The 24,898-nt window shown below is 43.7% G+C and overlaps 1 protein-coding gene across 1 annotated transcript in view; it reads left to right on the forward strand.

Annotated features, from left to right (window-relative positions):
* efr3a (EFR3 homolog A (S. cerevisiae)) overlaps positions 1 to 24,898 on the forward strand; it is a 313,432-nt gene that overhangs the window by 160,539 nt on the left and 127,995 nt on the right. The window contains exons 7-8 of the mRNA XM_051928967.1: positions 12,280 to 12,429; positions 21,163 to 21,285. Of these exons, the coding sequence (XP_051784927.1) occupies positions 12,280 to 12,429; positions 21,163 to 21,285 (273 nt within the window). The remainder of the gene's footprint in view (positions 1 to 12,279; positions 12,430 to 21,162; positions 21,286 to 24,898) is intronic.

The raw sequence follows: 24,898 nt of genomic DNA on the forward strand, positions 1-24,898 counted from the left end.
ATTTTACTTTCCATAAATTCCTCTCTCAGGCTTCTCTCAAACGTTGAACGATGCACAAAATCCAAATGGTGATTTTCTTCCCCCTCTTTGTCGTTCCTCTTCTTCAGGCGAGCTTCATCCTCTTCCACCCAACTCCCTGAGTGAAGAAAGGTGGCTTTCCTTATACCGGACCCAGGAGTACTTCCAGTACCGCCACACTGCTTCCCAGATAACCTTTCCTGGTGAGGTGAGGTAGAACCTCCCTAAAAGGGGGAAACCTCCTCCCCACCACTTCCTCTGGCAGCTCCCACATGACACAGCAGGGCTCCCCATTGGAACTCCAATTCCCATGAACCCCTGCAGGTTAGGGTCTTCACTTATGAGGAAATAGTGGTAAATGGACTGCTAAGGAAGTGTTAAGTGATTTGGAAATTGTAGAGAGAGAAGAGCTGCTCAGACTAAACATGCTGAAGTCAAACAAATCACCAGGACCAGATAGTACAGGCAGTCCCCGGGTTATGTACAAGATAGGGACTGTAGGTTTGTATTTACCGTAGATACTCGCGTATAAGTTGAAAAATTTATGCCTTAAAATTCATTCAAAAAAACAGGATCGACTTACAGTGGGTACGGAAAGTATTCAGACCCCCTTCAATTTTTCCATCCATTCATCCATTTTCCAACCCGCTGAATCCGAACACAGGGTCACGGGGGTCTGCTGGAGCCAATCCCAGCCAACACAGGGCACAAGGCAGGGAACCAATTCTGGGCAGGGTGCCAACCCACCGCAGGACACACACAAACACACCCACACACCAAGCACACACTAGGGCCAATTTAGAATTGCCAATCCACCTAACCAGCATGTCTTTGGACTGTGGGAGGAAACCCACGCAGACACGGGGAGAACATGCAAACTCCACGCAGGGAGGACCCGGGAAGCGAGCCCAGGTCCCCAGATCTCCCAACTGCGAGGCAGCAGCGCTACCCACTGCGCCACCGTGCCGCCCCCTTCAATTTTTCACTCTTTGTTATATTGCAGCCATTTGCTAAAATCATTTAAATTAATTTTTTTCCTCATTAATAGATAGATAGATAGATAGATACTTTATTAATCCCGATGGGAAATTCACATTCTTCAGCAGCAGCATACTGATACAATAAATAATATTAAAATGCACACACAGCACCCCATATTGACAGACAAAAAAAAGAATTTTTGAAATTGTTGCTGATTTATTAAAAAAGAAAAACTGAAATATCACATGGTCCTAAGTATTCAGACCCTTTGCTCAATATTTAGTAGAAGCCCCCTTTTGAGCTAATACAGCCAGGAGTCTTCTTGGGAAAGATGCAGCAAGTTTTTCACATCTGGATTTGGGGATCCTCTGCCATTCCTCCTTGCAGATCCTCTCCAGTTCTGTCAGGTTGGATGGTAAACGTTGGTGGACAGCCATTTTTAGGTCTCTCCAGAGATGCTCAATTGGGTTTAAGTCAGGGCTCTGGCTGGGCCATTCAAGAACAGTCACAGAGTTGTTGTGAAGCCACTCCTTCGTTATTTTAGCTGTGTGCTTAGGGTCATTGTCTTGTTGGAAGGTAAACCTTCGGCCCAGTCTGAGATCCTTAGCACTCTGGAGAAGGTTTTTGTCCAGGATATCCCTGTACTTGGCCGCATTCATCTTTCCCTCGATTGCAACCAGTCGTCCTGTCCCTGCAGTTGAAAAACACCCCCACAGCATGATGCTGCCACCGCCATGCTTCACTGTGGAGACTGTATTGGACAAGTGATGAGCAGTGCCTGGTTGTCTCCACACATACCGCTTAGAATTAAGGCCAAAAAGTTCTATCTTGGTCTCATCAGACCAGAGAATCTTATTTCTCACCATCTCAGAGTCCTTCAGGTGTCTTTTAGCAAACTCCATGCGGGCTGTCATGTGTCTTGCACTGACGAGAGGCTTCCAACAGGCCACTCTGCCATTAAGCCCTGACTGGTGGAGGGCTGCAGTGATGGTTGACTTTCTACAACTTTCTCCCATCTCCTGACTGCATCTCTGGAGCCAGCCAAAGTGATCTTTGGGTTCTTCTTTACCTCTCTCACCAAGGCTCTTCTCCCCCGGTAGCTCAGCTTGGCCGGACGGCCAGCTCTAGGAAGGGTTCTGGTCGTCCCAGATGTCTTCCATTTAAGGATTATGGAGGCCACTGTGCTCTTGGGAACCTTAAGTGCAGCAGACATTTTTTTGTAACCTTGGCCAGATCTGTGCCTTGCCGCAATTCTGTCTCTGAGCTCTTCAGGCAGTTCCTTTGACCTCATGATTCTCATTTACTCTGACATGCATTGTGAGCTGTAAGGTCTTATATAGACAGGTGTGTGGCTTTCCTAATCGAGTCCAATCAGTATAATCAAACACAGCTGGACTCAAATGAAGGTGATCTCAAGGATGATCAGAAGAAATGGAAAGCACCCGAGTTAAATATATGAGTGTCACAGCAAAGGGTCTGAATACTTAGGACCATGTGATATTTCAGTTTTTCTTTTTGAATAAATCTGCAACAATTTCAAAAATTCTTTTTTTTGTCTGTCAATATGGGGTGCTGTGTGTGCATTAATGAGGAAAAAAATTAATTTAAACGAGTTTAGCAAATGGCTGCAATATAACAAAGAGTGAAAAATTGAAGGGGGTCTGAATACTTTCGTACCCACAGTATCCACGGGGCAACATAGAATTGTCCATAGAATATGGGTTATGACATTGTACACTCAACGCTTCACGGTGTTAAGTCACCGGTCATCTGCCGTTTCCTGTGGTCTTTGAAATAACTCTAAGCCAGCAATACTATTGCTAATTAGCTAGTTTTTTTTTCTAATTTCTTAAAATAATTCTTTAAAATGTGAAATACTTGAATTTAAGCATTAGCTTCTGCAGGTTTTAGATAACAAACATACCATTTGCTGCCACGTGCAACCAGATTTGGAATCAAAAAAACCAAGGCAACGCACGCTATCAAAGCGATGCAAGCGCAGCCCACGATTCAAAAAATTTTTTTGCCTACCTGTTTGTCTCGTCTGACAGTAGCTGAAAAGCAGCATCAGGAGAGAGCAGCCTGAAGTAGTCCAGCAGCGGGTGATCTGTCGTGTCCAACAGCAAGCCATACTGTCTTGTGATGTCCGGTAGGCAGTTCGGCTCCCACGGATCAATGTCTGGGTATTCCTCCCACGCGAACCTTGCCGTAGCTGCATTGGCTGCACGAATGCGTTTAGCTGGCAGCTGATCAGCTGCCGCGGCATTGGCTGGTGTCCGATCAGCTGATGCCGTCTTCTCACTCTCTTGCTCGATTCCTGATCACTGTCAATAAAATCCGATTCTGAAAAATGAGAGTCCGACTCTACGATAATGCGCAAAACATTGTCTGCCGAGCGTTTTCTTTTCTGCATTCGCTTCGCTCCCTTGTGACATGTCGATGCCATCTTGCCTTTGTTTACATTTCGCAACTCACACACACGCAAAGATTAGTTGCCGAGTCCACGAGTCTAGCATTTCTCCAAGCACAGGGGGAATGCCTGTGACGTGACAGTGAGTTTTGTCGCCATTAACAGCTGATTGTCACCCTCTATCTCCGATAGCTGTCAAGTTTTACCTTTGACTTATACGTGGGTCATAACAAATTTCGTAATTTTTGGCTTAAACAATACACTCGACTTATCTGCGAGATCGACTAATATGCAAGTATCTACGGTAAGTTGAATTTGTATGTATGTCAGAACAGGTACATTATTTTAATAAATGCTATTGTTGACCGACTGTAACCAAGTGCTCTGCCAATGAATGATGGAGTTTCACCTCTCTCTGACTTTTTATTATTTCTACTTTATTTTCCATGCTGATGGTTTTTCTCTTCTTTACTGTATCACCGGCACTTGCATCAGATTTGTGTTTCAGAGACATTGTAGTGGGAAGATTGACGAAAAGGCCGCCATCAACTGTCAACCTTGTTGTTAGCATTTGGTGGCACTGCCTTTTAATTAGAACACTAGGGGGCTTTGCCCCCTGTTCGCTTCGCTTGCCAACCCCCCGGCCTGCGCTATGCGCCAGCCACTTCACATCTCTACCGCTGGTGTACGTGGATTTCACTTTCATCAAAAAACAAATCTTTTATTCTCGTGGATACGCCTCAACACTGGGAAGAAACACTACTTTTGCATGATGGCAACCCAAATTAAACGATCTACAAGTCTCCAACTTAAAGTTTAAATCCAGACAATATATTTGATCTCTTTTTGCTGTTCCGTTATTACACTGAGTAATAATTTCCATTTGTTTGCGCTAATGCAATCTTTACTATCATTTTTTTTTGACCCAAATTAAACGATGTACAAGTCTCCAACTTAAAGTGTAAATCCAGACAATATTGTTGAAGGGTGAAGACAAAAGGTTAAACTGAGCTCCTCTGCACAGCACTGTACACGCTATCACAGCAGGATGGCACCAGTCGTCAACATGTCTGATGTACTGACGAAAGACAACTTCTTGCTATGTACGTAACAGTACAAGCAGGCTTGCTATTGAGAATGAATGGGGCGGTTCATCACCAGCCCACCACACAATCACCTCCACTACAGTACGCTGCCTACAGCGTCCTCCCACTGACAACGAACATGGTGCGGCCAAAGGCAGGTAGTGAATCGCCCACCACCACCCCCATTCAACAGGCAGCCACCCGAGGTACACTACAGTGCTTCCCCCCCGCCGCCCCGTTCAATCTCAGTGGCCTCCGTTCAGCCACAACCGGGTCACCGCTTGCAGCATTACCAGCCGCCCACCGAGAACGAACGGGGCAGCCGTGTGTGATAGGCGGGCAGTGAAACTCCCCCCTCCGCTCCATCCAGTCAGGAGTAGTAGCTGCGGCGGTGTAGTGGGTGGGCAGCGAACCGCTTCATCAAGCCTCCGTCCTGCACATGAGAGATTGCTGTGGCCCCGGAGACTATGGACCACAGGTCACCGCCCGAGAAACACTACACTACACTGCACGAGCAGAGAAATCGCCCCCCTCCAGCCTCCGTCCAGCCACTGCTTGCAGCTTCCCCAGGCCGAAGATGACGGAGCGGCAGTAACTGAGGTGCATGCGTCACAGCTGCGGCCCCATTCGTAAGTCATAGGTCGGATGTCCGTAACCTGGGGACTACCTGTATTTGTTCCTGAGTGCTTAAGGAGGTTAGTGAGTACAGATATAAACCCATGTTTTTAGGAAGTCACTGCACTCTCTGTGGAAATTCTGACAGATTAGAAAATAGCAAATATTATCCTGTTATAAAAAGGGTGACCAGGCAGATCCAAGCAAGTATAGGCCAGTAAGCGTAACGTGCATCAGAGGAAAATTAATGGAAGGAATCATCTATAATAATAAAAGGCAAAGCCCTCACTGACTGACTGACTGACTCACTGACTGACTGACTCACTCATCACTAATTCTCCAACTTCCCGTGTAGGTGGAAGGCTGAAATTTGGCAGGCTCATTCCTTACAGCTTACTTACAAAAGTTAGGCAGGTTTCATTTCGAAATTCAAAGCGTAATGGTCATAACTGGAACATATTTTTTGTCCATACACTGTAATGGAGGAGGCGGAGTCACATATCGCGTCATCACGCCTCCTACGTAATCACGTGAACTAAAAACAAGGAAGAGATTTACAGCACGAGTCACACGCGGGAACGAAGGTAAATGACGTTAATTTTTGACTGTCTTTTAATACTGTGTAAGCATACATATTAACACGTGCAATTAAACGTGTGCATTTACGGGGTGATTTCTCAGGCTTAAAAGCTCACCTTTTATCAAACGCGGGAACAAAGGTAACTGACGTTGTTCACTGTCTTTTAATACTGTGTAACCATACATATTAACACATGTGCAATTAAACGTGTGCATTTACGGGCTGATTTCTCAGGCTTAAAAGCTCGCCTTTTACTAAAAAGGTAAATGCAAAACTATTTTCAATCAGTTTATTGAAACGCTCCCGTTAAGGATTGCAATAACATATTCACGAGATAAAAGAACGAAGTAGGGGGAAATGGAGGAAGAGCCGCGAACAGCTAAGAGCAAAAAATTAATTAAACAATTGAGAACGGAGCGAGTTAAGCATACAAGCATGTTCATAAGGGAAAGAAAGCACGGTGTAAAACGTAAGTTTAAATTAAGTTTATAGAAACGCTCCCGCTGCGGATTGCAATAACATATTCGCGAGATAAAACTTTAATGAGAACACACGAGGTATAAACGAACCACACGCCGTGGCGCAACGTTAGGGGCAACAGTTTCAACCATTCTATGATCTGCTTCTCGCAACTGAAAGACGGCACATGGCGGATGTTAGCCGACTTGCTGACCGCAACGTTAGGGGCTTCAACTATGGCGCTGACGCCATATCTCAGTGCCAACACTTTGCAGACTGTACTTAAAAGACACGCCCTCCTCACTGGACAGTTAAAAACACCAATCAAACTAACGATGACATCAAGTATTACCCAATCAAAAGTAGGAAAGGAGGCATCTTCATAAAATGCGTGTGGGATGATTTGCATGAGACGCTGCTTTAAAAAAAAAATTATAAAAAAAATACGGGATAAATCCCGTCCAGTATTGATTCAAAACGGGACACGCAATTTCATTCTCAAACGCGGCACGATTCCGTATTTTAAAGGACGGGTGGCAACCCTACAGTGCCAGGTAACCACCCATACAATCAGATTGTGATTCAGACTAGGAATGCAATGAATGTAATTACCCCGATCTACATACAAGGCGAAAGTCTTGCAACATTCAAAGATGATGGTTTGGGATAATTAGTACTTATTAAGTACAACATTGAACATAAAAGAGCTTATGAAGCCTTGAACCGAAAAAAGCAAGATCTCAGAGATCGTAAAAAAAAAAAAGGAGGTAATGTCGTTTTACTCGCTGTAGATTTTACTCAAACATTACCAGTTATTCCACGAGGGAGACCAGCAGATGAACTCAACGCGTGTTTAAAATCCATGCTTCTCCCACGGTCGGTTATATGTCGCGTGTTCTCGGGTAGGTGCACCAAAAAATGTATACATTTAAGCATGTAATGGGCAAAGAAAAAATGAGGTATACCCGAAGGCACTGCAGTAGTACTCAATGTAACTTTACTTCTTAAATGTTAATGTTTTACTGTTTAATAATTTATACGCTTCTTATATATTGTTCAAATTCTTTTATCAAAATACCAGTGACAGCGCAATGCACGATAACATGGAGTGAATACACCATACGCATCTGCCCACGGCCGCCCTGGTGTGCGCAGATAGGAGTTGATTCTAAAATCAAATAAACATAAAAAGAGTAATACAATCATCACCCATAAAGCGGATAGCAGACGTGACGTATTATATGTGTACCACATTTCAAGCCAATAGGTGAAACGGTTTGCAAGCTACAGGTGATTTAAAATCCTGGACAGACCAACAAAAAGCCACGGTAGCAAATTATAGAAGAAGATTTTACTGTTTAATTATTTATATTTATATGAAATGTGCTTCTTATATATTACTTCATATTCTCATATGATAATGATGTTAATGTTGTTTATATTGATTTCTATGTTATTGTAAGTGCATCTATGTGTGTATATGTATGTATGTATGTATGTATGTGTGTATATATATATATATATATATATATATATATATATATATATATATATATATATATAAAATATATATATAAAAAATATATGTGTATATGTATATATAATATATCTGTATATGTGTGTATATGTGTGTGTATATGTGTATATGTATATATATATGACAGCAACACTCATAACAATGACAACACAATTACATTGACAATCATGTTACGTTTTTTTTAAAATGTTTCCTTTACTTTTTCATAACCTCTTTAACACACTACTTCTCCGCTGCGAAGCGCGGGTATTTTGCTAGTTAAGGATAAGATTGAGCAACACCTGGCAAGGACAGTAGTTATTAGGAACAGTCAGCATGGGGTCAGAAGAGGGAGGTCGTGTTTTACTAACATGCTGGAATTCTATGAGGAGGCAACAAAAGGATACGATCAAAGTGAAGCAGCTGACATTATTTATCTGGACTTTCAGAAAGCATTTGATAAGGTGCCACATGAGAGGTTGGGCATCAAACTAAAAGAAGTGGCAGTTCAGGGTGATGTTTGTAGATGGGTGCAGAATTAGCTCAGACTCAGAATTGGCCGATGTTAAGTGGGTTGGGTCAGTGCTGGGGCCGCTGCTATTTTATATATATGTGTGTATATATATATATATATATATATATATATATATATATATATATATATATATATATATATATATATAATGACTAGCCGTCCCCCTCGGCTTTGCCCGCGTATTGGTGAAACAGGACACTGAGGAGAACCCGGCCCAGCTCTCTACTCCTGATGTCACACTTCCTCCTCCCCTCGGCCCGCAGCCTCTGTCTCGGATTAGCGAGAATATATTGCCCTTGCAAGCAAACTGTGATTCTTAGCGCAATGAGAGAAGACGCAAAATCAACCGGAATGTCCAAGCAAATTATAGGAAAAAATACAATGTAAATCCGTTAAGTAGTTCTCTCGTGAAAAGCGGACCGACATACAAACGGGTCTAAAAAACTACAAGAAATTTCACGTTTGGACCACGAAATTTGTAAAACCGTTTCTTGGCGAGTACCTATGGGTCAAGAGCAACCTACGTTCTAAATTTCAAGTCCCAAGTCCTCATAGTGCGGGAGATTTTGTGATGAGTGAGTCAGTGGTATTTGGCTTTTATATATAGAGAGATTTGGATAGGAATAGAAATAGCAAGCTGGATAAGTTTGCAGATGATACCAAGATAGGTGGATTGGCAGATAACTGAGAATCCACTGAATCATCACAGAAGGACTTGGACAGCATACAGGCTTAGACAGATTTGTGGACTATGAAATTGAATGGCAGTAAATGTAAAGTATTACAAGTAGGAAATAAAATTGTGAAGTTTGAATACATAATGAGAGGACTGAAACTTGAAAGTCCATCTTATGAGAAGAACTTAGAAGTTGTAGTGGACTCCTCACTATCAACTTCCAGATAGTGTTATTAAGAAGGCTAACGGAATGTCAGGTTATATAGCGCCTTGACGTGTGGAGTACAAGTCACAGGAGGTTCTGCTCAGGCTTTATAACACACTGGTGAGGCCTCATCTGGAGTCCTGTGTGCAGTTTTGTTCTTCAGGCTACAAAAAGGACATAACAGCACAAGAAAAGGTCCAGAGAAGATCAACAGGGCTGATTAGAGGACTACATGGGATGAGTTAGGAGGAAAGATTAAAAGAGCTGAACCTTTTACAGTTTAAACAAAAAGATTAAAATGTGATATGATTGAAGTGTTTCAAATTATGAAGGGAATTAATCCAGTGGATCAAGACGGTGACTTTAAAATGAGTTCATCAAGAACAACAGGGACACACCTGGAAGCTTGTCTGGGGTAAACGTCACATTAACATCAGGAAGTTTTTCTTCACCCAGAGAACCTCGGACACATTGAATAAGTGACCAGGTAGACAGTTAGACTTTCGGGACTTTCAAAACTCAACTTGATATAATTTTAGAAGAATTAAGTGGATAGGACTGGTGACCTTTGTTGGGCCGAATGGCCTGTTGTCGTCAAGATTGTTCTAGTCTCTCTCGTGAGACGAGACTTTGTGCCAAAAGATTTAACCAGGCCCGGGCCCGGAAATAAAAGACAAAGAGTGGATTACAAACTAGGACGTCGGAAAGAATTCAAAAACATTGGCGCAATACACATGCAGAGCAAGTTAGAGATGATGAAAGTATTCAAACTTGAAAGTCTCAAAAAAAAAATGATAGTAAAGATCACATTAGCGCAAACAAATGGAAATTATTACTCGGTGTAATAACGGAACAGAAAAAAGAGATCAAATATATTGTTCAGATTTAAACTTTTAAGTCGGAGACTTGTAGATTGTTTAATTCGGGTTGCCATCATGCAAAAGAAGTGTTTCTTTCCAATGCTGAGGCATATCCACGAGAATTAAAAGATTTGTTGTTTGGTGAAAGTGAAATCCACATACGCCAGCGGTAGAGATGCGAAATGGCTGGCGCATAGCGCAGGCCGGGTGGTTGGCAAGCGAAGTGAGCAGGGGGCAAAGCCCCCTAGTGTTGTAATTAAAAGGTAATGCCACCAAATGCTAACAATAAGGTTGACAGTTGATGGCGGCCTTTTCGTCAATCTTCCCACTACCCCACTCGATGAAACAATATTGTAGGCTCATGCAGAAAGCAAGAGTGGGAAATACACCACTGCAATAAATGCTGTGTGTCCGTACGCTGCATTGTTAAAGGTATGATCATCTAGATAGATACTTTATGAATTCCAAGGGGAAATTCACATACTCCAGGAGCAGCATGTTGTTAAAAAACAATATTAAATTAAAGAGTGATAACAATGCAGGTATAACAGACAATAACTTTGTATAATGTTAACGTTTAGAGTCGCATAGTGTGGGAGAGGAATGATCTCTACAGTCTGTCAGTGGAGCAGGACGGTGACAGCAGTCTGTCACTGAAGCTGCTCCTCTGTCTGGAGATGATCCTGTTCAGTGGATGCAGTGGATTCTCCATGATTGATAGGAGTCTGCTCAGCGCCCGTCGCTCTGCCACAGATGTCAAACTGTCCAGCTCCATGCCCACAATAGAGCCTGCCTTCCTCACCAGTTTGTCCAGGCGTGAGGCGTCTCTCTTCTTTATGCTGCCTCCCCAGCACACCACCGTGTAGAAAAGGACGCTCACCACAACCGTCTGATAGAACATCTGCAGCATCTTATTGCAGATGTTATAAAGACGCCACTCTTCTAAGGAAGTATAGTCGGCTCTGTCGTCTCTTTTACAGATCATGAGTATTGGCAGTCCAGTCCAATTTATCATCCAGCTGCACTCCCAGGTATTTATAGGTCTGTACCCTCTGCACACAGTCACCTTTGATGATCACGGGGTCCATGAGGGGCCTGGTCCTCCTAAAATCCACCACCAGCTCCTTGGTTTTGTTAATGTTCAGATGTAGGTGGTTTGAGTCGCACCATTTAACAAAGTCCTTGATTAGGTTCCTACACTCCTCCTCCTGCCCACTCCTGATGCAGCCCACGATAGCAGTGTCGTCAGCGAACCTTTGCACGTGGCAGGACTCCGAGTTGTATTGGAAGTCCGATGTATATAGGCTGAACAGGACCGGAGAAAGTACAGTCCACTGCGGCGCTCCTGTGCTGCTGACCACAATGTCAGACCTGCAGTTCCGGAGACGCACATACTGAGGTCTGTCTGTAAGATAGTCCACGATCCGTGCCACCAGGTATGAATCTACTCCCATCTCTGTAAGCTTGTCCCTAAGGAGCAGAGGTTGGATGGTGTTGAAGGCACTAGAGAAGTCCAGAAACATAATTCTTACTGCACCACTGCCTCTGTCCAAGTGGGAGAGGGATCAGTGTAGCATGTAGATGATGGCATCCTCCGCTCCCACCTTCCTGGTATGCGAACTGCAGAGGGTCGAGGGCTGCACTCATCCAGCTTCACTCCCAGGTATTTATAGGTCTGCACCCTCTGCACACAGTCACCTCTGATGATAACGGGGTCTATGAGGGTTCTGGTCCTCCTAAAATCCACCACCAGCTCCTTGGTTTTGTTAATGTTCAGATGTAGGTGGTGTGAGTCGCACCATTTTTACAGAGTCCTTGATTAGGTTCCTATACTTCATTTCTTCATTATGTAAAGCACTTTGAGCTACATTTTTTGTATGAAAATGTGCTATATAAATAAATGTTGTTGTTGTATATTCCTCCTCCTGCCCACTCCTGATGCAGCTCACGATAGCAGTGTCGTCAGCGAACTTTTGCACTTGGCAGGACTCCATCTCTCTGTAAAGGAGCTAAGTCATCAAGGGGCCTGTGGTGGTCTTAATCTGGGCTCGACTAACAAAATATACAGCTGAAATCAATCCATCTTGTAGCTATTTTTTGATGTGACCACTTACAGGAGTAAAGCAGATATACCCTAAAGTTAACCCTGAGAATGGTGACATGACCAGTGTGGAGTTTAGAAACATTAAGTTTAAATGTTATCAGCCCAGGTGGATGTACATTATTTTGCCTGAACTGTACATCTCACAGACGTGTTGGGTTCATTAGACCACAGTTTCTTAAACTATAAAAGCCTAAAATTCCTCCCATTATCCTTCTACTGTTTTTTCCTTTGTCAGGATTCGAGTTGCTGGCATTAAGGGCCTTCAAGGAGTTGTCCGCAAAACAGTCAACGATGAACTTCAAGCGATTATCTGGGAGCCTCAGCACATGGATAAACTCATCCCCTCCATGTTGTTTAACATGCAGTCTGCGGAAGACACTGACCGGTAAGAGTTGGCTTATCATCCAGAAACTGTCCAACCTCACAGCATTGCATATACAGTGGCATGTAAAAGTTTGGACCCCCTTTTGATTAAAATGTCTGTTACTGTAAATAGTTAAGTGAGCAGAAGATGAACTGAGCAATTCGAAAAGTTTTTTCGTAGGCTTCAGGGATTCTAGTGTTAGTGGCGCCTCCTACTGGTTACAGAGGTCAACAAAGACTATCCCATCTGGTATAAATCATCAGAAGTTGAAACTGCAGGTACTTTTAACTATGGCTACTAGAGTAATGTGCCATGACATACAGTGCAATGAACCCCGTTATGCTGTGTGAGAGCATAGCCACAGGCTGGGAGTACAAGGTTTTTTGTAGGCTTCAAGGATTCTAGTGCTAATCCTCAAACCCCAGACACAATAGCACCCAAACTAATCTGGGGTTCAGATATTGTCCATTTTTTTAATCAATAAACATTATCGTCCCAAATCAAATAATGAAAATTAAAGTGAACAGCCCAGAAAGATACTCCTCTTTCTTCACGCTCTCTCCTATCAAAGCTTTGTCCACCTCCTCTCGACTCCTTGATCTGTGCCCCAGCAATACTTCCGTGGCTAGGACTTCCAAGTGAGACAGGAATCCCACAAAGTAATGACAATATCCCCCTTACAGCATCCCCTGGTTGGCACCCATGGAACCCCAAAGAGCTGTGTTTTGCAACTCCAAATCCAATAATAACCTGTGGGTATCTGAAGTGAACCCGAATCCCAAGGATGCTGCCCTCTAGCATATATTTTGGGGGTATAGTACCCAGATGCTGGAGTCTCTTTTGGTCCTCACATCATATTTGGCCGGGTAAGGGTTCTTGTTCCTATCCAGTTAGAGAGCCCATCCTTCCACTTTGTTTTACCAGGGAGTTCAGTCCAGGTGAGGTATCACCCTCTGGGATGCCTCTCCATCTCCTGCAGCACTCACACCACGTGGGCCCATGAATCTTGGCCGCACAGTACCTGTTTACCAGTTTGTGTTTTTTTTCCCCTCTTTGGACCACTCTTGTGGCCCACCACAGACAAGCATGGGACACAAGTTCAAGTCACACTCTGATTTTTATTTTCTTTTTCCCTTGTGGAAAACGCCTTCCCCATTCCCCACAACTATAACACAGTCCCAGCACAAGCACAGCACAATACAGCAAGTCTCTTGCTTCACACTTTTCCTTCTCCTCCTTCACTCCTCGGGTCAAGCTTCATCGCTCCCCCTCCCGGCTCTGGCTTCCCGAGTAGTGGCTGCTGGTTAGGGAATCCATTCCCAGACAGGTTTATCCATTCCCCGGAATTTGGGAATCCCGGGCTCCTGGGGATGACACAGTTCACGGGCATCTCACATGTGAACGGTTTTAGAACGACCAACTCTTATTTTTAATAAAACTACTGCACTATGTTGAGACCAATAAAAGACAAACCTTAACTACAAGCAGTTCATGCTGTCATATAAAGTGCATCCGGAAAGTATTGACAGCGCATCACTTTTTCCACATTTTGTTATGTTACAGCCTTATTCCAAAATGGATAAAATTTTTTTCCTCAGAATTCTACACACAACACCCCATAATGACAACGTGAAAAAAGTTTACTTGAGGTTTTTGCAAATTTATTAAAAATAAAAAAATTGAGAAGCACATGTACATAAGTATTCACAGCCTTTGCCATGAAGCTCGAAATTGAGCTCAGGTGCATCCTGTTTCCCCTGATCATCCTTGAGATGTTTCTGCAGCTTCATTGGAGTCCACCTGTGGTAAATTCAGTTGACTGGACATGATTTGGAAATGCACACACCTGTCTATGTAAGGTCCCACAGTTGACAGTTCATGTCAGAGCACAAACCAAGCATGAAGTCAAAGGAATTGTCTGTAGACCTCCGAGACAGGATTGTCTCGAGGCACAAATCTGGGGAAGGTTACAGAAAAATTTCTACTGCTTTGAAGGTCCCAATGAGCACAGTGGCCTCCATCATCTGTAAGTGGAAGAAGTTCGAAACCACCAGGACTCTTCCTAGAACTGGCCGGCCATCTAAACTGAGCGATCGGGGGAGAAGGGCCTTAGTCAGGGAGGTGACCAAGAACCTGATGGTCACTCTGTCAGAGCTCCAGAGGTCCTCTGTGGAGAGAAGAGAACCTTCCAGAAGGACAACCATCTCTGCAGCAATCCACCAATCAGGCCTGTATGGTAGAGTGGCCAGACGGAAGCCACTCCTTAGTAAAAGGCACATGGCAGCCTGCCTGGAGTTTGCCAAAAGGCACCTGAAGGACTCTCAGACCATGAGAAAGAAAATTCTCTGGTCTGATGAGACAAAGATTGAACTCTTTGGTGTGAATGCCAGGCGTCATGTGTGGAGGAAACCAGGCACCGCTCATCACCAGGCCAATACCATCCCTACAGTGAAGCATGGTGGTGGCAGCATCATGCTGTGGGGATGGGGAACTGGGAGACTAGTCAGGATAAAGGGAAAGATGACTGCAGCAATGTACAGAGACATCCTGGATGAAAACCTGCTCCAGAGCACTCTTGACCTCAGACTGGGGCGACGGTTCATCTTTCAGCAGGAAAACGACCCTAAGCACACAGCCAAGATATCAAAGGAGTGGATTCAGGACAACTCTGTGAATGTCCTTGAGTGGCCCAGCCAGAGCCCAGACTTGAATCTGATTAATCATCTCTGGAGAGATCTTAAAATGGCTGTGCACCGACGCTTCCCATCCAACCTGATGGAGCTTGAGAGGTGCTGCAAAGAGGAATGGGCGAAACTGGCCAAGGATAGGTGTGCCAAGCTTGTGGCATCATATTCAAAAAGACTTGAGGCTGGAATTGCTGCCAAAGGTGCATCGACAAAGTATTGAGCAAAGGCTGTGAATACTTATGGACATGGGATTTCTCAGTTTTTTTATTTTTAATAAATTTGCAAAAACCTCAAGTAAACTTTTTTCACATTGTCATTATGGGGTGTTGTGTGTAGAATTCTGAGGAAAAAAATGAATTTAATCCATTTTGGAATAAGGCTGTAACATAACAAAAGGTGGAAAAAGTGATGCGCTGTGAATACTTTCCGGATGTACTGTATGTACATGTATCTAGTTAGTTGCAGTAATAAGAGTGTAGAACGCACATCGTGTCCAGCGTGCGGTCGTCCAGGTGAGAGCACACCTTCGTGCAGAGTACGCCAGCTGCTGAGAAAGCACGCTCTGCCTCCAGTGAAGTAGACGGCACAATCATCAGATACGGATACACTTGTTCTTAACCATGCCCTCACTTGCCATTGCTCTGAAACACCGCCATTTTAGCTTTTACTGATGCATCCATTTTCTTGTCATCATTCTGTGATGGCAAGTTTCTTGGCACAGATAATGCGGATGCAACAGACTGGCTCATTACAGTTTCAAGTTGCTGTTCAAAGTTGTTGTCTCATGAAGTGCAAGCTGCAGCATTGGCGCTACCTTAAATATTTTCAACTATAACTCTGTTATTTCTTGATCGATTTTTACACTTTTACACGCTATATATGCTAGCTTGGCCGTTCCCGTTCACCCGGGAATTCTAGCAGCTTCATTCCTGGGAATGAAAAATGTCCGGGAAAGGCCAGGAATGGATTCCCTACTGCTGGCTCCTTTTATAATGCACCCAGAATTGCTCCAGGTGCTTGATTACTCATTTCTGGCTGCACTTCCAGTTGTGGTGGAAAAACTGCCCGTGAGGGCTCAGCAGCTCCTGCTGCAGCACCCCCTGGTGGCGCCTGCAAATCCCAACAGGGCTGCACAACACTCCAAACTCCCATGAGTCTGAAGCACCGCTGCAACTCAGGAGGGTTGCCATCTAGCGTCCCGGGGGAGGTAACGCACTGGCCGCGCTTGCTCTCCCGGTCCTGCCAGCGTGGAGGCGTCCCAGCTGGGCAAGGTCCCCAGCCGCACGCTACACTCTGTAGGTACTCCACCATAGCGGGCCTCATTTTAGCAATGTCATGAGATCACAGTCTTGCCATAAAGATTAGGCCCTTATCAAAGTCCCTCAGGTCTTTCTTTACACCTACCCATGCCTTCTGCATTCAACATGACGATTACGAGGACTTAATTTCAGCTTAGCATGTAATCATTTCCTTTCCTATTAGAGTGATCAGAACGTTTTGGCTCATCAGTATGTATGTGTGAGTGTGTCTGTGTCAAATTCCATTTCAGTCTATGTTGACTTTTCTAATATTGCCTTATGTCAATGGTCTGAAAAGATTGTTTGGTTAGAGAGAAGTCTCCGTGAGCTTTGCACCTTGTTTTGATGGACGCTGCTTCATCATTTCTGTTTTCCTACATAAGGCATGCAGCTGGAGAGAAAGAAAGAGAGAGAGAGAGAGAGAGAGAAAGAGTCTGAGGGCCTGCAGATGGCGCTGGTCTAAGTTAGTGTTTCCCAAACTCGGTCCTGGGGGCCACTGTGGCTGCAGGTTTTTGTTCCAACCAGATTCCTAATCAGTGAGCTCATTTAATTAGCTGCTATTTATTCTTCTTTTATTCTACTTTCAGAAAAGCACAGCAGCATGACTTCTACATTTCAAAGTCAAGTCAAGTGAACTTTATTGTCATCTCAACCATATACAAGTATAATAATAATAATAATAATAAATTTTATTTATATTGCACTTTATATTTTAGTATGCATCCATCCATCCATTTTCCAACCCGCTGAATCCGAACACAGGGTCACGGGGGTCTGCTGGAGCCAATCCCAGCCAACACAGGGCACAAGGCAGGGAACCAATCCTGGGCAGGGTGCCAACCCACCGCAGGACACACACAAACACACCCACACACCAAGCACACACTAGGGCCAATTTAGAATCGCCAATCCACCTAACCTGCATGTCTTTGGAATGTGGGAGGAAACCGGAGCGCCCGGAGGAAACCCACGCAGACACGGGGAGAACATGCAAACTCCACGCAGGGAGGACCCGGGAATCGAACCCAGGTCCCCAGATCGCCCAACTGCGAGGCAGCAGCGCTACCCACTGCGCCACCGTGCCGCCCTACAAGTATACAGATAGACGAAATTGCGAAGCTCAAGGTCCACAGTGTAACAACATGACGTGCAAATAGTAAATTAAAACTAGAATTAAAATTAAGATTTAAAATTAAAACACAAACGAGACATGCCAATGCACAAAGACCAGACAAGGAAGTAGCAGCAATATTGACGTGGAGTTAGCAATATGAACATTGATGCAATTTATGGTATTTGCAAACTAGATAGAGTTAGGTCCATAAATATATGGACAGAGACAACATTTTTCTAATTTTGGTTCTGTACATGACCACAATGAATTTTAAATGAAACATCTCCGATGCAGTTGAAGTGCAGACTTTCAGCTTTAATTCAGTGGGGTGAACAAAACGATTGTATAAAAATGTGAGGCAACTAAAGCATTTTGTGAACACAATCCCTTCGTTTCAGGGGCTGAAAAGTAATTGGACAAATTAAATAACTGGAAATCAAATGTTCATTTCTAATACTTGGTTGAAAACCCTTTGCTGGCAATGACAGCCTGAAGTCTTGAACTCCTGGACATCACCAGATGTTGGGTTTCCTCCTTTTGAATGCTCTGCCAGGCCTTTACTGCAGCGGCTTTCAGTTGCTGTTTGTTTGTGGGCCTTTCTGTCTGAAGTTTAGTCTTCAACAAGTGAAATGCCTGCTCAGTTGGGTTAAGATCAGGCGACTGACTTGGCCATTCAAGAATTTTCCACTTCTTTGCTTTAATAAACTCCTGGGTTGCTTTGGCTGTATGTTTTGGCTCATTGTCCATCTGTATCATGAATCAGTTTGACTGCTGTATTTAGCAGGATTTGAGCAGACAGTATGTCTCTGAACACCTCAGAATTCATTCGGCTGCTTCTGTCCTGTGTCACCTCATCAATAAACACTAGTGTCCCAGTGCCACTGGCAGCCATGCACGCCCAAGCCATCACACTGCCTCCCTCCACCGTGTTTTACAGATGATGTGCTATGCTTTGGATAATGAGCTGTTCCACGCCTTCTCCATACTTTTTTCTTGCCATCATTCTGGTAGAGGTTGATCTTGGTTTCATCTGTCCAAAGAATGTTTTTCCAGAACTGTGCTGGCTTTTTTAGATGTTCATTAGCAAAGTCCAATCTAGCCTTTCTATTCTTGAGGCTTATGAGTGGCTGGCACCTTGCAGTGCACCCTCTGTATTTACTTTCATGCAGTCTTCTCTTTATGGTAGACTTGGATATCGATACGCCCGCCTACCCCCTGGAGAGTGTTGTTCACTTGGTTGGCTGTTGTGAAGGGGTTTCTCTTCACCATGGAAATGATTCTGCGATCATCCACCACTGTTGTCTTCCGTGGACGTCCAGGTCTTTTTGCGTTGCTGAGTTCACCAGTGCTTGCTTTCTTTCTCAGGATGGACCAAACTGTAGATTTTGCCACTTGTAATATTGGAGCAATTTCTCGGATGGGTTTTTTCTGTTTTCGCAGCTTAAGGATGGCTTCTTTCACCTGCATGGAGAGCTCCTTTGACCGCATTTTGTCTGTTCACAGCAAAATCTTCCACATGCAAGCACCACACCTCACATCAACTCCAGGTCTTTTATCTGCTTAATTGATAAGGACATAACGATGGACTTGACCACACCTGCCCATGAAATAGCCTTTGAGTCAATTGTCCAATTACTTTGGAGCCCCTGAAATGAAGGGATTGTGTTCACAAAATGTTTTAGTTGCCTCACATTTTTATGCAATCGTTTTGTTCACCCCACTGAATTAAAGCTGAAAGTCTGCACTTTGACTGCATCGGAGTTGTTTCATTTAAAATTCATTGTGGTAATGTACAAAACCAAAATTAGAAAAACGTTGTCTCTGTCCAAATATTTTTGGACCTAACTGTACATAAATATAGTCAATAGATATGTAATATAATAAATAAATAATAAATAATATAGATAATAGAGAAATGATCAGTGTATGATAATAGTTGTTTAAGATGTATAAACAATGACAGGTCAGAATGTTTCACAGCAGAAGGATAACAAGAATGTCAAAATCCTTAAAGGTCAGTATGAGATCTTCAGTTCTTCTCTACCTGCACACTCGTCTTTACAGGACAGTGGCTCACATGTATAAAAGTTCTGTTTTTAGAGGTGGTTGAGGCCGTGTGGAAGGTCCCAGGGGGCAGCCTGGTGTTAAGGAGTCTAACAGCTTGGGGGTAGAAACCCTCCTGCAGCCTGGCAGATCTGACTGTGATGCTGCAGTATCTTCTCTTGGATGGCAGAAGTGTGAAAAGTCCATGTGAGGGGTGTAAGGGGTCCTGCACAATACTGCAGGCCTTGCGGACACTGCGTTTGTAAAATATGTCCTGTGGTGAAGGGAGAGGCACCCCAATAATGTTCTCTGCTGTCTTCACTATCCTTTGCAGGCGCTTGCTGTTGGATATGTTGCAGTTGCCATACCAAAGAGTGATGCCGCTGGTCAGAACACTCTCAATGGCGCCTCTGTAGAACATGGTGAGGATGGAAGGTGGAAGACTTGCTCGCTTCAGCCGCCTCAGGAAGTGTAGTCTTTGCTGGGCTTTCTTGATTAGTGATGAGGTGTTATGCGTCCACGTAAGTTCCTCAGTTATTTGCACACCGAGGAACTTGGTACTCCTAACAGTCTCCATATCTAAACCGTTGATGCTGGATGGGATGTGGGCAGGATGTCATTTTCTGAAGTCCACGATTATCTCTTTTGTCTTGTCGACATTGAGAGATAGATTGTTGTCTTCACACCATGCAGACAGCCGTTCCAACTCATCTCTGTATGCTGTTTCATCATCCCTGCTTATCAGTCTCAGCACCGTCATATCATCCACAAACTTGATGATGTGGTTGGTGTTGTGCGTGGCTGTGCAGTCGTGAGTCAGCAGGGTGAACAGCAGTGGACTAAGCACGCAGCCCTGTGGTGCTCCAGTGCTCAGTGTGAAGTTGCTGGAAGTGTTGCAGCCCATCCGAACTGACTGGGGCCTCTGTGTCAAGAAGTCCAGGATCCAATTGCAGAGGGTGGTGTTCAGGCCCAACCTGCTCAGTTTTACAAGCAGCTTTTAAGGGGATGATTGTGTTGAAGGCGGAGCTAAAGTCTATGAATAGCATCCTGACATGTGTCTCTTTTATCCAGATGTGTCAGGGAGAGGTGAAGGGCAGAGCATATGGCATCCTCAGTTGACCTGTTTGAGCGGTATGCATACTGAAAAGAGTCAAGGAAGGCAAGGGACCCTACTTCTTTTAGTTTGATGCCCAACCTCTCACGTGGCACCTAATCAAATGCTTTCTGACAGTCCAGATCAATAATATCATCTGCTTCACTCTGGTTGTACCCCTTTGTTGCTTCCTCATTGAATTCCAGCATGTTACTATAACATGACCTCCTCGTCTGACCCCACAGAGACTGTCCACTCAAACTTGGATCTGCCCAGTCTCCCTTTATATATAATGGGATAATAAAGTGAAAATATTTACTGATAAACTGTACTTTTAAATCAATTTTGTTTTAACAGGGTATGCTAAATTCCTATTTCGGGATTATAAAATGTCACCAGGGCTAAAAACGTAAAATTTGGTATCTCTGAATTTGTATGCATGTCTCCATTGGTTATTCTTTTTGGATTTATCCTTTCCTTTTTTTAATCAAAAATTTGTTTTTTGCTTTGATTTATTAGAACTGGACCTCCTACCACCCCTTCAGATGAAAACCCGGCCGTATTGGCCGAGAACTGCTTCAGGGAGCTCCTTGGGAGAGCAGCGTATGGGAATATGAACAATGCGGTCAGGCCGGTGCTGGTGTGAGTATTTTTCCCACATCATTAAACAAATTTAAATGATATTTCAGTAATGTCTTATATTTCACTGACCTTTTCATGCAAATGTAATTCAAACATGTTAAAGGTGATTTCATGGTATTTATTCGACACGTAAGAGCATTGCAAATAAAAAGCTTTCTTCAGGTAAATATTTTATTTCTGGAAATATCCCACTTTTTTGGACTTTCACCTTGGCGACAGTGGAGTGGGAAACTCTTAGGTCGCTTGTCATTTTGTATTCCTTGTAAAGCTCCTTGTAAAGTCCTGACCCTCTTTTTCCCAATTAATACTCTTTGCCACCTGCCTGTCCCCCTTGGGTGAATCATGTGGGATCATCAGATCTGGGGGTGTTGGGTCCTTCTTGGTGAATCGAGCGCAGTCGTCAGAGCTGGAGGTGTGATTGGGTCCTCCTTAGGAATAAGTGTAATCATCTGAACTGTTTTCCCTTGGTGAATCGTACGTGATCATCAGAGCTAGACATGATGGTGGGTCCTCCTTGGAGAATAATGTGGTATCACCTGAGCTGTTTTCTCTTGGTGAATCGTGCTTGATCATCAGTGCTGGACGTGGTGGGATCCCCTTGGTGAATCACGCAATCATCAGATCTATTTTCTCTTGGTGAATCATGCTTTATTATCAGAGCAGGAGGTGGTGGTGGGTCCTCCTTGGAGAATCATGTGGTATCGCCTGAGCTTTTTTCTCTTGGTGAATCATGCTTGATCATCAGAGCTGGAAGTGGTGGTGGGATCCCCTTGGTGAATCAAGCACAATCGTCTAAGCTGTTATCCCTTGGTGAATCATGTGCAATCATGAGCTGGAGGTGGTGGTGGGATCTTCATGGTGAATCACGCGTTATCGTCAGAGCTGGTGGTAGTGGTGGGTCTTCCTTGGTGAATTAAGCAAAATCATTACAGCTGTTTACTCTTGATTAATCAATCATGATCATCAGAGCTGGACATGGTGGTGGATCCTCTTTGGTGAATCATGTGGTATCGCATGATATCGGGCACAATCATGAGCTGGAGGTGGTGGTGGGATCTTCTTGGTGAATCATGACTTGATCATCAGAGCTGGAGGTGGTGGTGGGTCCTCCTTGGTGAATCAAACACAGTCATCAGAGCTGTTTTCTCTTGGTGAAACTTGTGCAATCATGTGCTGGAGGTGGTGGTGGGATCTTCTTGCTGAATCATGCGGTATCATCAGAGCTGGTTGTGGTGGTAGGTCCTCCTTGGTGAATCAAGCACAGTCATCAGAGCTGTTTTCTCTTTGTCAACTAAGTGTAATCATCAGAGCTGAAGGTGGTGGTGGGATCTTCTTGGTGAATCATGCTTGATCATCAGAGCTGGTGGTAGTGGGTCTTCCTGGGTGAATCAAGCACAATCATCAGAGCTGTTTTCCCTTGGTGAATCATGAGCTGGAGGCGATGGGGTCCGCCTTGGTAAATTGAGCATGATCATCTGGTTTAATCAAGGATAATCGTTAGAGCAGGCGTCGGTACAAGTGCGATCGTCTGAGCAGCAACCCATTTCACAACCCACCACCATTATAAACAGTAGCAACTCACCACCTACAGGTGGCATCCCATGACCCAAAAGTGTCTCGTGTCAGAGTAATTGAGAACCTCTGCTCTATAGCATTCTAAATATCTTAGCTATAATCATTTTATTGATTTAATGCTCTTTGTAAAATGATTCACATAAAATGCAGTTGTCATGTCAGCCTGTTCGTGTGAAACAACTCGGCTCCCGGTGTGCTGATTTTGTTGCACTTTAATGCACTTTTCCTACAAGGAAATGAATCACACATCAAAATCTTCCTTCCTTTAACACGCACTGAAAAATTTTGTAATGGTCTACCTTAAACCGAAACGTTCATGCAACTGCGATCTCTGATTAATGGTTTCCAAAGTATTCATTTAATGATAATTTAGCAAAAAAAAAAAAAAAAATAATAATACATGGATTTTGCCCATTGTCAGCATACAACCACATGACTTATGTGACATGAGGAACGCGAGTTTTCTTCAGGGACGTTTTGATATCATTTGCTGTTCATTCAGTCAATCGGTCAAACTTTTTTTACAGACTGTAGCACCTCTCAAACAGCTCAGTGTTGGTCCCCATTGAGATAAATTTTATCACAAATTCTTTTTACCTCGGCTCTGCCTGACAACATGAGATTGAAATACTTTCTCCGCTAGCACTACAAAATACATGTGGTAATAACATATAAAAAATACTTTTTTGGTGGAGTATTCATTTAAGGCCTTAGTTATTCGGTTTCTTTCAGACTCAGATATTTTATTAAAGATTTGCCCCCCACCCCCTTAAGGTCATAATTATGAGGTTAAGTTATTATCGTGTGGCCACCAAGGGGCGCTCCCGTTCCTCAAACACCCGACACAGCACAGACTCAGACACAAGTGAAAAGAAAAAGCGATGACTCAGACACAATAAGCGTTTACCACTCTTCAGACTCAAGTACAAGTAAATAGCAAGCACACATGAACGCTCTGTAATTGTCTTTCTTTCTCCGTCACTGCCTCCTCCACTTCTTCCAACAAGCTTAGTCTTCCTCCTCCTGATTCTGGATCTCGGAGTTGAGGCAGGCAGCTAATATAATCCCTGGAAGTACTTCCGGTGTCCCAAAGGCTTGGCCCAGAGTACTTCTGGGTAAGGCTGGAGCACCACAAAATAGGGTTCACTAGTCCCCGCAGCACCCACAGAACCCAACAGGGCTGAGTCACAGAAATCCAGTTCCCATGATACCCCTGTAGAAATCTGTGGTGCTGCTGCAACCTGGGGGACTGCCATCTACCCATCTGGGGGATGACAATGCCATCTGCATGCTATCTTCCCCCGGTCCTTCTACACTGAAGGTGCCCCAGCCTGGTAAGGTTCCCGGCATCCCTCACGATCCCAAATAGGAAAATATGTGTTCAGCAAGATATACAGATAGAAGAGAATAAGCCAAGACGCAACAGCTGACAACTAGGGTTATCACTATGAAACATGCTTTGAGTAGTGAGGAAAGCACTACAATAATGTAAAGAATTATTATTATTACTAGTTGGGGGAGGGGTCCACGTTTGTCCTCAGAAATTGGTATTGCTCCTTGTAGGAAAAAGGACTTCTTGTAGGCAATTTGTCATCTTTGACTGCCCCTCCATCCCAGATTCCTTCTATTGCTGGATATTTGTGGCTTTTCATCCAAGATGACCCTTGGGATTAATAAAGTATCTATCTATCTATCTATCTATCTATCTATCTATCTATCTATCTATCTATCTATCTATCTATCTATCTATCTATCTATCTATCTATCTATCTATCTATCTATCTATCATAGCACCTTTCATATCTATCTATCTATCTATCTATTATATAGTGCCTTTCATATCTATCTATCTATCTATCTATCTATCTATCTATCTATCTATCTATCTATCTATCTATCTATCTATCTATCTATCTATCTATCTATCTATGATGATGAATTCTCTTTTATAGGCACTGTATCTAGATTTGATTAATAGCGTAGTCGGCATGATCTGCTTGTTGCTTGATACTGGAGACACTTTTTGATTTACTCTCTC

This window comes from Erpetoichthys calabaricus, chromosome 6, assembly GCF_900747795.2.
Source record: "Erpetoichthys calabaricus chromosome 6, fErpCal1.3, whole genome shotgun sequence".
In the NCBI taxonomy this organism is placed as follows: Eukaryota; Metazoa; Chordata; class Cladistia; order Polypteriformes; family Polypteridae; genus Erpetoichthys; species Erpetoichthys calabaricus.